Source organism: Globicephala melas, chromosome 7, assembly GCF_963455315.2.
Source record: "Globicephala melas chromosome 7, mGloMel1.2, whole genome shotgun sequence".
Classification (NCBI taxonomy): domain Eukaryota; kingdom Metazoa; phylum Chordata; class Mammalia; order Artiodactyla; family Delphinidae; genus Globicephala; species Globicephala melas.
In genome coordinates, this window is record NC_083320.1 from 88,188,521 (window position 1) to 88,204,179 (window position 15,659).

Below are 15,659 nucleotides of genomic sequence, written 5' to 3' on the forward strand. Positions count from 1 at the left end.
AGATTGTTATAGTGCATCTAAGAGGGAAATAGAGAGTCAGTTAAGTTATTGTAGCATCCAGGGGAGAGAAGGTAATGTCTTGAGCAAGGAAAGTAAGAGCAGAGATGGAAAGAAGTGGACAGTTTCAGATGAAGGCCTTAAGATTGCCTGATAGATTTAATATGGGGTGAAGTGGGAAGAGATAAAAATAGAATGAAGGATGAATCCATTTGAGTTACAGGTTGAAAATAATATTTTGCCTAGTGGGAAGAAGACACCTCTGTGTAAACTGTTTTTGTTGTTTGGTTATATTGAGAGAATAAAAACACTGGAATATTTTCTAAGTGCGTCCACCATAGGAAATGATTGACTTGTAGCTTGAGATAGAGGAAGGAATTGAGAAATAGTGGAACTGGGAAGTTACAGATACCTGATACTGCTCACCCTCCCATGTCAGAAACACCTCCTTTGTCTTTTTTCATAAAGACATATACACAGATTGTATGTAGAACTTTGTGACTACTCCTATCAAAAACTGATACTCACTTGGACTACATTTCATGTGTTTAAGAAATTGGAACAGAGCTAGGAAGAGGCAAACTTTCCTTAAAGGAAAAGAAAAGGGCTCTGTAACATGCCACAGATTCTGTTCCTGATTAAGGGTGTACCTGCCCACCATACACCCAAATTGAACTTCTTTTTTTTTTTTTTTTGCATTTTTAAAAGCAGCTTTATTGAAGTATAGTTTACGTATCATAAAATGCATCTAGTTTAAGTATAAAATTCAATGCTTTTTACTAAATATACAAAGTTGTGCAGGCATCACTACAATTCAGTTTTTTTTTAAGATTTTTAGAAATTTCATGCAATGTCTGAAACATTTATATTAACATATTTCCATACAAATAACCCATAGAAAGTTTAGTATTAGTTGGGGGTTTTTTGTTTGCTTGTTTTTTTATACTGCAGGTCCTTATTAGTCATCAATCTTATACACATCAGTGTATACATGTCAATCCCAATCACCCAATTCAGCACACCACCATCCCGACCCCACCTTGGTTTTCCCCCCTTGGTGCCCATACGTTTGTTCTCTACATCTGTGTCTCAACTTCTGCCCTGCAAACCAGTTCATCTGTACCATTTTTCTAGGTTCCACATACATGCGTTAATATACAATATTTGTTTTTCTCTTTCTGACTTATTTCACTCTGTAGGACAGTCTCTAGATCCATCCACATCTCAACAAATGACTCAATTTCGTTCCTTTTTATGGCTGAGTAATATTCCATTGTATATATGTGCCACATCTTCTCTATCCATTCATCTGTCAACGGGCATTTAGGTTACTTCCGTGACGTGGCTATTGTAAATAGTGGTGCAATGAACATTGGGATGCATGTGTCTTTTTGAATTATGGTTTTCCCAGGGTATATGCCCAGTAGTGGGATTGCTGGATCATATGGTAATTCTATTTTTAGTTTTTTAAGGAACTTCCATACTGTTCTCCATAGTGGCTGTATCAATTTACATTCCCACCAACAGTGCAAAAGGGTTCCCTTTTCTCCACACCCTCTCCAGCGTTTGTTGTTTGTAGATTTTCTGATGATGCCCATTCTAACTGGTGTGAGGTGATACCTCATTGTAGTTTTGATTTGCATTTCTCTAATAATTAGTGATGTTGAGCAGCTTTTCATGTGCTTCTTGGCCATCTATATATCTTGTTTGGAGAAATGTCTATTTAGGTCTTCTGCCCATTTTTGGATTGGGTTGTTTATTTCTTTAATATTGAGCTGCATGAGCTGTTTATATATTTTAGAGATTAATCCTTTGTCCGTTGATTCATTTGAAAATATTTTCTCTGGTTGTCTTTTCGTCTTGTTTATGGTTTCCTTTGCTGTGCAAAAGCTTTGAAGTTTCATTAGGTCCCATTTGTTTATTCTTGTTTTTATTTCCATTACTCTAGGAGGTGGATCAAAAAAGATCTTGCTGTGATTTATGTCAAAGAGTGTTCTTCCTATGTTTTCCTCTAAGAGTTTTATACTGTCCAGTCTTACATTTTGGTCTCTAATCCATTTTGAGTTTATTTTTGTGTATGGTGTTAGGGAGTGTCCTAATTTCATTCTTTTACATGTGGCTGTCCAGTTTTCCCAGCACCACTTATTGAAGAGACTCTCCTTTGTCATAGATTAGTTGACCATAGGTGTGTGGGTTTATGTCTGGACTTTCTATCTTGTTCCATTGATCTATGTCTCTGTTTTTTGTGCCAGTACCATATTGTCATGATTACTGTAGCTTTGTAATATAGCCTGAAGTCAGGGAGTCTGATTCCTCCAGTTCCATTTTTTTCCCGCAAGACTGCTTTGGCTATTTGGGGTCCTTTGTGTTTCCATACAAATTTTAAGATGATTTGTTCTAGTTCCGTAAAAAATGCCATTGGTAATTTGATAGGGATTGCATTGAATCTGTAGATTCCTTTGGGTAGTATAGTCATTGTCACAATATTGATTCTTCCAATCAAAGAACATGGTATATATCTCCATCTGTTGGTATCCATATTTAAGCTATGATATAGCTCCTCCTACTTCTACTCATTTTTAGAATATGCCAAGCTCATTCCTCCTTGGTAGGCTCTGCCCCCAATTCTCCACATGCCTAACAACTTCTTGTCACACTGAGCTCAGTTCAAATATCATCCTCCTCAGAATTCCCTCTGTGATCAGTCACGGAAGTCATTATCCTGTCTTATTTTCTTCATGATGCTAGCACTGTCTATCTAATTCTACCCTTCTTGAGGAGAGGACTGTGTGAGGGATCATCTTGATCATGGCCAAATATAGTTGTTTCATCACAGAACCATATTTTATATAAGTAGAGCAGAAAATTTCAAGACAAGTTATTTTTAAATTTCCCTGGCTTCATTTTTGAGCATTTATGGATTATCCTTCATGATTTAGCATTAAGCTGAATTACAGGTAATTTAAGGGAACAAAAACTGTCATTGGTATAGACAGTCTAGTTTAGATATAGGTCTAAAAATAACATCCAAGTGATGGGAAGTCAACAAAATCTAATTTTAAAAATTATAGGGATTTGCCTACTATATTAGTTTTCTATTTCTGCATAGCAAATTACCCCAAAACTTAGAGGCTTAAAAACAGCAAACATCTATTATCTTACACTTTTTGTGAGTCAGAAATTCAGGGAATGCTAAGCTAGGTGGTTGTCATAGGGTTTCTCACGAGGTTGTAATGAAGATGTTGGTCAGGACTGCAGGCATCCAGTGGCTTCACTGGGACTGGAAGACTGGCTTTCAAGCCCATTCTTGTGATTATTGGCAGTAGACTTCTCTCCTTTCCTACATGGGCCTTGGCACAAGGTTGCTTGTATATCATCATAGCATAGCAGCTGGCTTCCACCAGAGTGAGTGATGCAAAGAGAGAGCAAAATGGAAGTTATAATACCTTTTATGACTTAGTCTTGGAAATCACACTGTGTCATTTCTACCACATTCTATTTATTTATTTTTTTAACTTTTTATTTTATGTTTGAGTATAGGTGATTAACAATGTTCTGTGTGTTTCAGGTGTACAGCAAAGTGATTCAGTTATACATTTACATGTATCTATTCTTTTTCAAGTTCTTTTCCCATTTACATAACAAATGGGATTGTTACATAATATTGAACAGATTTCCCTGTGCTATACAGTAGGTCCTTGTTGGCTATCCATTTTAAATATAGCAGTGTGTACATGTCAATCCCAAACTCCCTAACTATCCCTCCCCCGACCCCTCCCCCCTGGTAACCATAAGTTTGTTCTCTAAGTTTGTACCTCATTCTGTTTCGTACAAACCAGTCACAAAGAACAGCCCGCATTCAAGTGGAGGAGAATTAAGCTCTACCTTTTGCAAGTGGACACATTTTTTAGATTATCAAAACTACTAACTTCTTATCAGTTAGCTTATGTATTGCTAGTACTGTGCTGTTCTCTAGTGTGTGCTCCTTATAAGCTGTCACAGAGACATAAACTAAAGTGCAGTCTTTTAGTTCCTTCTGGGAAGCAACTAATATTTATGGAGTACCTACTACATGTCATTGTACTGGATTCTTAATGTGTGTTGTCTGATTTAATCCCCTGGCCACTTTGTAAACTGGATATTATATTTATTTAATACAAAAGCAGAGGCTTTTATGAAGTAGAACATACTCTAAGTAGGGAGTTAGGCTGAAGTAAATGATATACACTGCTTTACTTTGGTATAATCACACTAGAGGCCTTTGATCCAGTTTAGCCACAGACAGGTTTTGTTGGAAACACAAAATACTTTATAATTTAAAAAACATCAGTTTACCGTATTTAGAAATTGGCAGACTTCAAATGAAGTTCAGAAATACTTATTTTGCGCTTCTTTGAAACAATAAAGCATTTCTGTATCAAAACAGTCAGCTGAAATTGAGTCTTCTTTTTCAGGGAGATGTATACATTTAAGTCGTCATCTAGGTTTGTCATAATCCTTCTTAACAGGTTTTACCTATTTATATTATCTTTCTAATCTTGTGGATGTTTATATTTGCTATTTCTGGCTAGTTAAATATAGCAAATAATTAAAGAAAATTCAAGTACTCATCTTTGTCAATATATAATTTTCAAAAAGTTAAAAACATGACTTGTACAAATATTTAATGAATGTACATTAAAGAATTATTTAGCTCATTAATAAGAGAACCAGCAGGATGGTAAATCTGGTTCAAAGAAGTACAGAAAAGACTGAAGTATTTACAATCAGTGAAAGAAAAAATTCTGAATTAAGATTATAAAGTGAGATATAAAACTAGTTAATGTCATACTGGACAGTAAAACTGGGGTTATATTTACTACCTGATGGAAATCATTTGCATCTCTATTGGACAAAAATTTTTTTTAATGTCTCGGTCTACACATTAATATTTAAATTCATAGAGACTGGGACCTAATCAATATTAAATTGTAAATTAAACAAAGGTATATTCCCTAGAGGAACTAAACAGTCTTTGAAAGGGCCTATTAGACAATGGTCCAGTATGACATTAAACACACATGCAGACATTCCTTTTATAATTTTTCTTAGCAAGATTTTGACTTTGTTCTCAATTATTTTGTGGCATAAACTACTCTACTGAATAATACTTGAAGTAATACTTGAGTAGTATTATTTGCTAGAGCTGCCATAACAAAATACCACAGACTGGTGGCTCAAAAACCAGAAATCTGTTTTCTCATAGTTTTGAAGGCTGGAAGTCCAAGATCAAGGTGCTACAGGTTTGGACTTTCTGAGACCTCTCTCCTTGGCTTGCTGATGGCCTTTCCTCTATGTGCAGATAGCCCCAGTGTTGTCTCTGTATGTCCTAATCTCTTTTTATAAGGACATCAATAAGTTTGGTTTAGAGCCCACCCTAATGGCCTCATTTTAATATAATAATATCTTTAAAGATTTTATTTCCAAATATAGTCACATTTTGAGGTGCTGGGCGTTAGGACTTTAACATATGAATTTTGGGGGAAAACAATTTAGTCCGTAACACTGCACATATATTGCACTGTAGTGAATCAAAAGTGTTTAAGTTCTACATTCACCAATTCTGTTAATTAATTCCTCGCCTTATGATGTGATGAAAAAGCTGATGTAACATTTTTTTATCAAATTATCATAAGTATCTTCTTTTTTAAAACTTTAACCTTGAATTTTTAAATTAATTTCCACTGGGTACAACTTTAAGTTTTTACACCTAACATATATTGGGTTTTAAAAAGATAAAGTTACTTATATTTACATAATACTTAAACAAGTTTCAAAATACTTTCAATATTTTTTCACTGTAATTTAAAAGTTTATCAGTATTGGTATTTAGATTATTTTATGATTCAAAAGAAAGTGGTCAATACTTTCAGATGTTGTAGACATGAACAGAAAAGCAAACTTGGCTTTTGGCAAGTAAGAAGTTCTGAATGACCATAAAGCAGCTATTTGAAAAGAACAGTGAGGGCAAAATCCTGGGCACTTTTGGTTGAAGAATGAATAAAAGGCAACTAGAGAAACATAATAACAGGAACATATGTAATTTTTTTTCTAGTAACAGTAAAGTAATAAGGGTCTTACTAAAATTTTAGAGACGATTTTGTAATGTCGTAAAAATCTCCTAAAATGTTCAAGTTATCTATCTATCTATCTATCTATCTATCTATCTATCTGTCTATCTATCTATCTATCGCTTACTGGAACTCTTTGTTTAATTGCTTTAATTCTCTAATCTCAATAAACATCACATTAAAAGCAGATAGAAACTTCAAGTATAGGAAAAAGAAACAATGCCAATTCCCACAGTTACTGTTTGGCTAATTATTAGGTTCTTTAGTGAGACCTTGCCACTTCAAACTAGGATGTTGTTAACAATACCTATTGTTTCAGTAGCAGAGCATCTTTCTGCAGCCATACAGAGTTGAAAGAAGTTGTGAATGCTGTCAAACGTCTCTTTTGTCTGAATTTACAATTGCATAGACTAAACCAACTGCATGCCTAGCATGAGAGATTGGTCATTGAATGGACTTTGGCATATAATTTATCAGAACCCTAGGTATCTGAAATGGCATTTGAAACAGTGGGTTCTGTTCTCTACCTGCTATAATAATGCAAAGGGAATAAAAAACAAAGCTAAGTATACATTTCCACATTTCTAGAGACAGAAAAAATAGTTCAGAAATTTAAAACCCCTGGCTGCTGAACTGATTCATGTACTTTGTGGAACATTTAAATGCTTATGTTTCCATAAAGACTGTGTAATTCAGAAATGAAACTGTAATTGATAGACTGACAATCTGTATCCAGTGAACTGCAATATGTACTTTTTGCTTGCCCTTGTAGGGACTGATAGAAGTTCCCACAAAATTGCTGCTTTCTCTACCTTGCTTTGACAATATATATATACCATTATGAATATAATGATGGCATATGCATCTATGTTAGTTTTTTATTGAAATATCATTCATGTAGCAACATGTTACCAAGAATCTTTTGAAGCATAGAGCAAGAAGAGCATTTAGGTTCAGATTACAGAAAGAAACTCTACTTAGCCAGTGAATCATAGATCCATATTAAGTTCAAACAAGGAGGTATCAAATTATAATTTTCAATAGATAAATATATGACTGTCATAAAATTCAGGAATGAATATAGACCAGAAATTTATGTATGGCATTATTGGGAGAACCAGCCCAATACTGATGATCTAACAGCATTAGTGGAACTGAATGCTTCTAGGCATCTTAAAGAAAAGGAATGTTTAAATGAGATCTGTAGTTAGGTATAAAACTGATCAGTGCCTCACAGGATAAGAGACTAGAATTTTGGGGGTTATCCTTTCTACTAGATAAATATCAATAGGTTAGCATGAAATTTCACAGTGTAGTTCTGAGCAAATAGAAAATACTCAAGTCAAAAACAGGTACAAAGAGCTAACACCTATCCTTCTCAAACTCTTCCAAAATATAGCAGAGGGAGGAACACTCCCAAACTCATTCTACGAGGCCACCATCACCCTGATACCAAAACCAGACAAAGATGTCACAAAAAAAGAAAACTACAGGCCAATATCACTGATGAACATAGATGCAAAAATCCACAACAAAATACTAGCAAAGAGAATCCAACAGCACATTAAAAGGATCATACACCATGACCAAGTGGGGTTTATCTCAGGAATGCAAGGATTCTTCAGTGTAGGCAAATCAGTCAATGTAATACACCATATTAACAAATTGAAGGAGAAAAACCATATGATCATCTCAATAGATGCAGAAAAAGCTTTTGACAAAATTTGACACCCATTTATGATAAAAACTCTCCAGAGAGTAGGCATAGAGGGAACTTACCTCAAAATAATAAAGGCCATAAATGACAAACCCACAGCCAACATCATTCTCAATGGTGAAAAACTAAACCATTTCCACTAAGATCAGGAACAAGACAAGGTTGCCCACACCCACCACTCTCACCACTCTTATTCAGCATAGTTTTGGAAGTTTTAGCCACAGCAATCAGAGGAGAAAAAGAAATAAAAGGAACAAATTGGAACAGAAGTAAAACTGTCACTGTTTGCAGATGACATGATACTATACATGGAGAATCTGAAAGATGCTACCAGAAAACTACTAGAGCTAATCAATGAATTTGGTAAAGTAGCAGGATGCAAAATTAATGCACAGAAATCTCTTGCATTCCTATACACTAAAGATGAACAATATCAAAGAGAAATTAAGGAAACACTCCCAGTTACCACTGGAACAAAAAGAATAAAATACCTAGGAATAAACCTACCTAAGGAGACAAAAGACCTGTATACAGAAAACTATAAGACACCGATGAAAGAAATTAAAGATGATACAAACATCTGTGGAGAGCTATATACCATGTTCTTAGATTGGAGGAATCAAGATTGTGAAAATGACTATACTACCCATAGCAATCTACGGATTCAATGCATTCCCTATCAAACTACCACTGGCATTTTGCACAGAACTAGAACAAAAAAATTCACAATTTGTATGGACACACAAAAGACCCAGAATAGCAATCTTGAGAAAGAAAAATGGAGCTGGAGGAATCAGGCTCCCTGACTTCAGACTGTACTACAAAGCTACAGTAATCAAGACAGTATGGTACTGGACAAAAAGAGAAACATAGATCAATGGAACAGGATAGAAAGCCCAGAGATAAACCCACGCACATATGGTCACTTTATCTTTGATAAAGGAGGCAAGAATATACAATGGAGAAAGGACAGCCTCTTCAATAAGTGGTGCTGGGAAAACTGGACAGCTACATGTGAAAGAATGAAATTAGGACACTTCCTAACACCATACACAAAAATAAACTCAAAATGGATTAAAGACCTAAATGTAAGGCCAGACACTATAAACCTCTTAGAGGAAAACATAGGCAGAACACTCTGTGACATAAATGACAGCAAGATACTTTTTGACCCACCTCCTAGAGAAATGAAAATAAAAACAAAAATAAACAAATGGGACCTAGTGAAACTTCAAAGCTTTTGCACAGCAAAGGAAACTGTAAGAAGATGAAAAGACAACCCTCTGAATGGGAGAAAATATTTACAAATGAAGCAGCTGACAAAGGTTTAATCTCCAAAATATACAAGCAGCTCATGCAACTCAGTATCACAAAAACAAAAAACCCAATCCAGAAACGGGCAGAAGACCTAAATAGACATTTCTCCAAAGAAGATATACAGATTGCCAACAAACACATGAAAGGATGCTCAATATCACTAATCATTAGAGAAATGCAAATCAAAACTACAGTGAGGTATCACCTCACACCAGTCAGAATGGCCATCATCAAAAAATCTATAAACAATAAATGCTGGAGAGAGTGTGGAGAAAAGGGACCCCTCTTGCACTGTTGGTGGAAATGTAAATTGATACAGCTACTATTGAGAACAGTATGGAGGTTCCTTAAAAAACTAAAAATAGAACTACCATATGACCCATTAATCCCACTACTGGGCATATACCCTGAGAAAACCATAATTCAAAAAGTCTTGTACCACAATGTTCATTGCAACACGGTTTACAGAAGCCAGGACATGGAAGCAACCTAAGTGTCCATCAACAGATGAATGGATAAAGAAGATGTGGCACATGTTGACTTACTTGTAGTGAAGTGGATGGACCTAGAGTCTGTCATACAGAGTGAAGTAAGTCAGAGAAAGAAAAACAAATACCGTATGCTAACACATATATATAGAATATAAAAAAAAAAAAGGGTCTGATAAACGTTGGCGCAGGATAGGAATAAAGACGCAGATGTAGAGAATGGACTTGAGGACACAGGGAGGGGGAAGGGTAAGCTAGGATGAAGTGAGAGAGTAGCAATTGAAGTATATACACTACCAAATGTAAAATAGATAGCTAGTGGGAAGCAGCTACATCACATGGGGAGATCAACTTCGTGCTTTGTGACCACCTAGAGAGGTGGGATAGGGATGGTGGGAAGGAGACGCAAGAGGGAGGGGATATGGGGATATATGTATACATACAGCTGATTCACTTCGGTATACAGCAGAAACTAACACAACATTGTAAAGCAGTTATACTCCAATAAAGATGTTTAAAAAAAAACAAAAACAGATACATTCTTCTAGAGTTGCACCATCCATCTCAGTCACTAGCACTAGCTTCCTCATTTTTTTTAAATTTAAATTAATTAAAGTGAAATTCAATAAAGGTTTGGTTTTTCAGTCACACTAGCCACATTTTAAATGCTCACTAGACACAGTTAGTCGTTATTTTCTTGTACAGCATAGACAATAGAATATTTCCAATATTGAAGAAAGTAGTATTCACAGTGCTCTTCTAGAGAATTAATCAATCTTTGAGCAATCCTGTTTTACATTGCCTGCATATGCCATTAAAAGAACATGTTCCTCCTTTTGCTTTATTTCCAAATATTGGATACTTTTTGTAAATAAAAGTATTTACAGCTCTCCTTTTCTACCTCTCCTGTTTTGTTTTGTTTTTTAAATAGGAGAGGATCTGAAAATAAGGGTTTACCTTAGTTCACAAAAAGTATTTACTCCTCTTACTACTAAAGCATTTAGCTGTGTCACTGAACCACTTATGCCCATGGGGTTAAATGAACTATTTGGACAAATGCAAAAACTAGGAGAAATATTTTATTGTAAATACGTATTCTTTAGGATTTAGAAACTCCTTGTCCTTTTATCTAGGTCATCCTCAGTCCTTAGATAGCAAGAAGAAGGGTATCAAGAGGTAGTCATTATTTTACAGAATAACTACTTACTTACTTTGGCATAGCAAGAAATTATCCTTGCAGGTTTTTTGTTTTTGTTTTTAATCATAAAACTACCTGTACTTTTGAAATATCCTCTGTGGTGGTTTGGGCAGACTTATGTACTCTTTGGCTTATGAAACTAGATTCGCACCTGTGATTCAGTGATTTTGTGTGTGTGTTTTTCAGATGTGCAACAAATGGCGATTGACTGGCTCACCAGAAATCTCTATTTTGTGGACCATGTCAGTGACCGGATCTTTGTGTGTGATTACAACGGATCTGTGTGTGTCACCCTGATTGACCTGGAACTTCATAATCCTAAGGCAATAGCAGTAGATCCAATAGCAGGGTAAGAAATTCTTCTTTATAGTGTTTGATCTGAAATAATTTCCTTTTAAAAAAATCAGAGTCTGACAAGAGTTGTGGAATGTAAGACGACAGGCTCATAAAATGTTTTTAATGTTTATTTGAGCAGTTGCATTGCAGTAAGGAAAAAAGAAGTTGTAATCTACCATCAGAAGGTGGGGCATACCAATTCCTTAACACATCAGTATTGCAGGGCTAACCTAAGACACAGATAACCCACTACTCTTCCAAGAATTGCTTTGGGGTTGCCAGAGAAGACCCTCAGCATAGTTTTAGGTTAAAGAGAGGAGACTTAAGTTATTTAGCAGTGGACCTTGTGGTTAGCATGCTTCAAAAATACTACCTGAAAGATGGACTATTAACAAACTTAGCTCCAACACAACATTTAGGATTTATGAAAGGGGCATAATACATGTTCAAGGGTACTAGTATAACATTAAGGTCGTCTTTGTTAGTTGAAACCATTTTTTTTCTCTAACTGCTGATGTGTAAACACTATATTACTATAGAGCTACAGAATTAATCATCAGAATCCATCTTCACTTTTTCTTTGACTTTCCAATTTTGCAAGCCACTCTATTGGTTAAAAAGAGACCTTATTTTATCTGAACTTCTTTTAGCTAATAGGCTCATTCATCTTTTTTTAATATTTTATAATTTTTCAAAATATAGGTACACATGTTTAAATTTCCAATAACTCTGTTCATATAATTAGAAAATTAATATAGGAATTATGCGTTAGTTTTACAAACACTATGGTATTTTATAAAGTTCTATAAAGCCAGTTTTTTTTTACCAGTAACTATTGGGAAAGGATACTTTCAAATTAATGGCATAGTGTAAAACTTTAGTTGGAAGAGCTGGTGCTTTTTTCAGATGTAAGTTGTAGCAAAGATTTGAAAACTAAAATATTATCCTTGTTATTGTTGTAATCGTCCCCAAGCAGTTCAGGCTGAAATGTCTGATGGAACATATCCTAAACTGCCATAAGTCCCCATTCAACAAATGGGAAAATATTGACTGAAGAAACAGCTGTCATCCATATGTGGACTTTTGTCACTCTTAAAGTCTGATTGAATATTAAGATGCATCATCACAATGGTTCTGATTTTGACAAGAACAGCTTGCACGTAAGAGCTTTGCTAGGAAGGCTGTGTAATATAATTCTTGAATGTAGCTCTATTTGTATTTGCAGCAGATGGTTACTTGACTCAATCTGACTGCAGTGATGCTTCAAAAGACATGAGTAAGAGAAGTTGTATTTAAACTGATTTGTTTGGGTGTTGGTTAAGTGTAGTAAGGAAGAACTGGAAAATTACAAATGTGCTAACAACATTCTTTTGGCATTCTGTTTAGAAATATATTTGCTTGTGTGTTTTTCCCTGGATGTGCTAACTGAATTTAAAATTAGCCTTTAGATAGTCTTGTGTGTCAGAAATGTTGAGGTGAAGCTATTGTGTTTCTCCTGTTTTTATACCACTCTTATCCTTCCCCATTCTTTTAAAAAAAAAAATTATGTATTTATTTGGCAGTGCCGAGTCTTAGCTGCGGCATGTGGGATCTAGTTACCTCACCAGGGATCGAACACAGGCCCCCAGCATTGGGAACTTAGCCACTGGACCACCAGGAAAGTCCCAATCTTTCCCCATTTTTAAAAACAAAGATCCAGAGACCCTTTTCAAATAAAACTGCCAACCTGAAATATAATATATGTGACACCATCTCCCTTTCTGGAAAGCAACATGTTTTATGTTCTCAAGCTTCCTATTTCTCCCTGTCATTACATGAAAGAACCATATTTTGTCATTTTTGTCAAAGGAATTAGGAGTAGAAAACCCTCACACTGTTTGTGCTTATTCTCTGCTGGATTCCTTTGGGCCCTGGATTCCTTTACTGTTTAAGTGTAATTTTGTCATGTATCATTTATCACAATAGGTTCTTTGGAATTTTTTTGTCTGAGTTTGCTCTGTCTCTCTATCACCGTTTTTCAATCCTGAATTCTAGGAATCAGAGGAGGAAAAGCTCTGCTCTTTTATAAATATAATCCCATTTGTAATAGGACACTTTTTAAAAATATTTATTTTTCTCTTAATACTGTATCAGAAATTTGGCTAGGGTTAATGTGATGCTATCTAGGGAAGGAACAGCAGGTTTTTTCTTTTCTTTTTTTTTTTCCTTTAACTTCTACTTTTGGGAGTTCAAGGGTAATTTGAATAGTTGAGGTTAGAACAACTCTTCATGACCTACTGAAGGGGACATGCACCACCAGTGAAATTTCTCCCACCTTTTCCTAATCGTCTGAGGTATATTTCTTTGGCTCTGTCTGTTATAACTTCAGTTCAGAAAACATCAGAATGTCTTAAAAGTCTGACCCGACTCTTAGAACTTGACCTCAATAGGTATGGAAATGGCTGGAGATTTGCCTTACCTCCCCACAGGCTGCATTGAAAAAAAATATTTTTTACTTGGCTGTACTTTTTTTCTCAACCTCCTATTCCCTATTTACAATATTATCATTATTATCATTCTAAATTTTTTTTAATTTATTTTTTACTTCTCCACAGGTTACATATAGATTAGTAATTTTCTCTAGACTATCAATATGACTTGGGCCAGGCTCCAATCCAAATTTGCCAGGAAGAGATTGTTTATAAACATGTTTTATTCATTTTCTTTGTTTTTGTGATGTTGCTATTGACTCATTAATTAAGGCTATTTTTCTGGAGATACTTGTTGAGACTTTCTTCATTTCAAATTTTAGCAATATTTTCTTCCAGTGGTTTCTTGAAGAAATTTCTAAAATTATTTCTATACAGTCATTAGAGTTTGAAGGTAGCATAGAGATTATAGTCCAACCAATATCAAAAATAGCTTTTCTGGTAGTTGTTATTAGAGCTCTGCTTGTTTAATGATTACAAATTTAATCTGAAGTCACTCTCCCTAGGATCAAATCCTGCCTAGTTACTAGCTGTGTGATGTTGGATGCCTCTTTGTATCTTTATCTTCTTACCTTAAAAATATGAATAGTGATAATCCACTAAAGGGCTGTTGTGAGGATTAAATAATGCCAAACATATAAAGCACTTTAATACTTTTTGAGTTGTAGAATATGTGAAGTTCTCTTTTTCATGTTGCCTCAAAAATAACTACTAATCTTTCCAACACTTACAATACTGTTGTGAATTGAGTGATGAGACCAATATTCTACCTCATTAAAGATGATCTTTTCATTTCCAGCCCAATTCTCTTTCTACTACAAATGCTCCTTAAATGGCTTACTTCATATAGACTAAATCTATTATATAATCAAGTACTGAGTAAAAGGAGGGGAAATTAGAAAATAAAGTGATATGGCCTGGGAGTAAAGATGAAATGTATGTGTGATGCTGGAGGATAAAACGTACAGAGTAACTGTAGGTATAGGGAAGAAAGTAGCAGAGGAAACCATTTTCATAACTTATGTTGTGAAAGATATGTTTGGATTACCTTCAAGGTCTTTCAGAAGATAAAGGTAAAGAATAAAATCCCTTCACAGTTACCTTTGTCGGTTGAACTGTAGTTTTAAATACGAAATTTTTTTCACTAATAAACCATATAGTCTTTGAGTCTGATGAGGGTTGTAACTGAGGACAGGAGTGGAACTAGTATACAATTTTGGTTCTAGGGTGTGGCTCTAAGTTTCCTATTAAATTAAAATCATCACACTAAACTTCATACAAGAATACATTTCACCATAATTATCAAATCGTTACAACACTATTGCAAAAGAGAGGATCAGTTAATCCTAAGGATGAAAAATATTAGAAAAACAGAGTAAAATTGAAGAGATATTTTTAGGGATGAAGTTGGATTTGAAAATTTGAGGAAAATATTTTGGGGGACTTGAGGTACCATGTATAGAACTCATATTCAGTAAAGTTATGTGAGATGGCCAAATTGAGGGAGAAGGGAAATCCCCCATATCATGTGAAACAGCAGAAATTGACTATGTTCCAAGTACTATGAATACCCTTTTTCTATGTAGGATGGACTTTTGACTTGTTGAGAATGAATGGCAGAGTGATCTGTAGGATTTGTGAATCCATGACCGCATGTCAGTATTAAGGGGAAAAATGTGTTGTCTTTGTTTTCTATAAAAGCAGTCCATCTGCCAGGAGGCAGAGGAGGACTGAAACCTAAGTCTCAGAAGTTGAATTCACACAGAAGTGATTGACAGTATTTAATAGGTAATAAACCCTTTCTTAACACCCACCTGGATCCCCAGTGTTGGTGAAACTAGTCATGGCTGAGAAATTAAAAATAGAATCAAAGTTAACAGCTATCGGGGAGTAGCACTGATTAATGAAATTCTAATCTGAGATGCTGTGTGAATGTTGGAAGCTAGAAAATGAAGTAGGTCTGCCTATGACCATGAAAGAAGTTTTGTAACAAGGGGAGCCTTGGGATAGATACCAAATTTTTCACAT

General features: G+C 35.0%; 1 protein-coding gene across 1 annotated transcript in view; it reads left to right on the plus strand.

The window, feature by feature from the left end:
• Positions 1-15,659, plus strand: part of LRP1B (LDL receptor related protein 1B) — a 1,792,829-nt gene that overhangs the window by 885,994 nt on the left and 891,176 nt on the right. Inside the window, exon 7 of the mRNA XM_030883038.2 lies at positions 11,014-11,176. Within this exon, the coding sequence (XP_030738898.2) occupies positions 11,014-11,176 (163 nt within the window). The remainder of the gene's footprint in view (positions 1-11,013; positions 11,177-15,659) is intronic.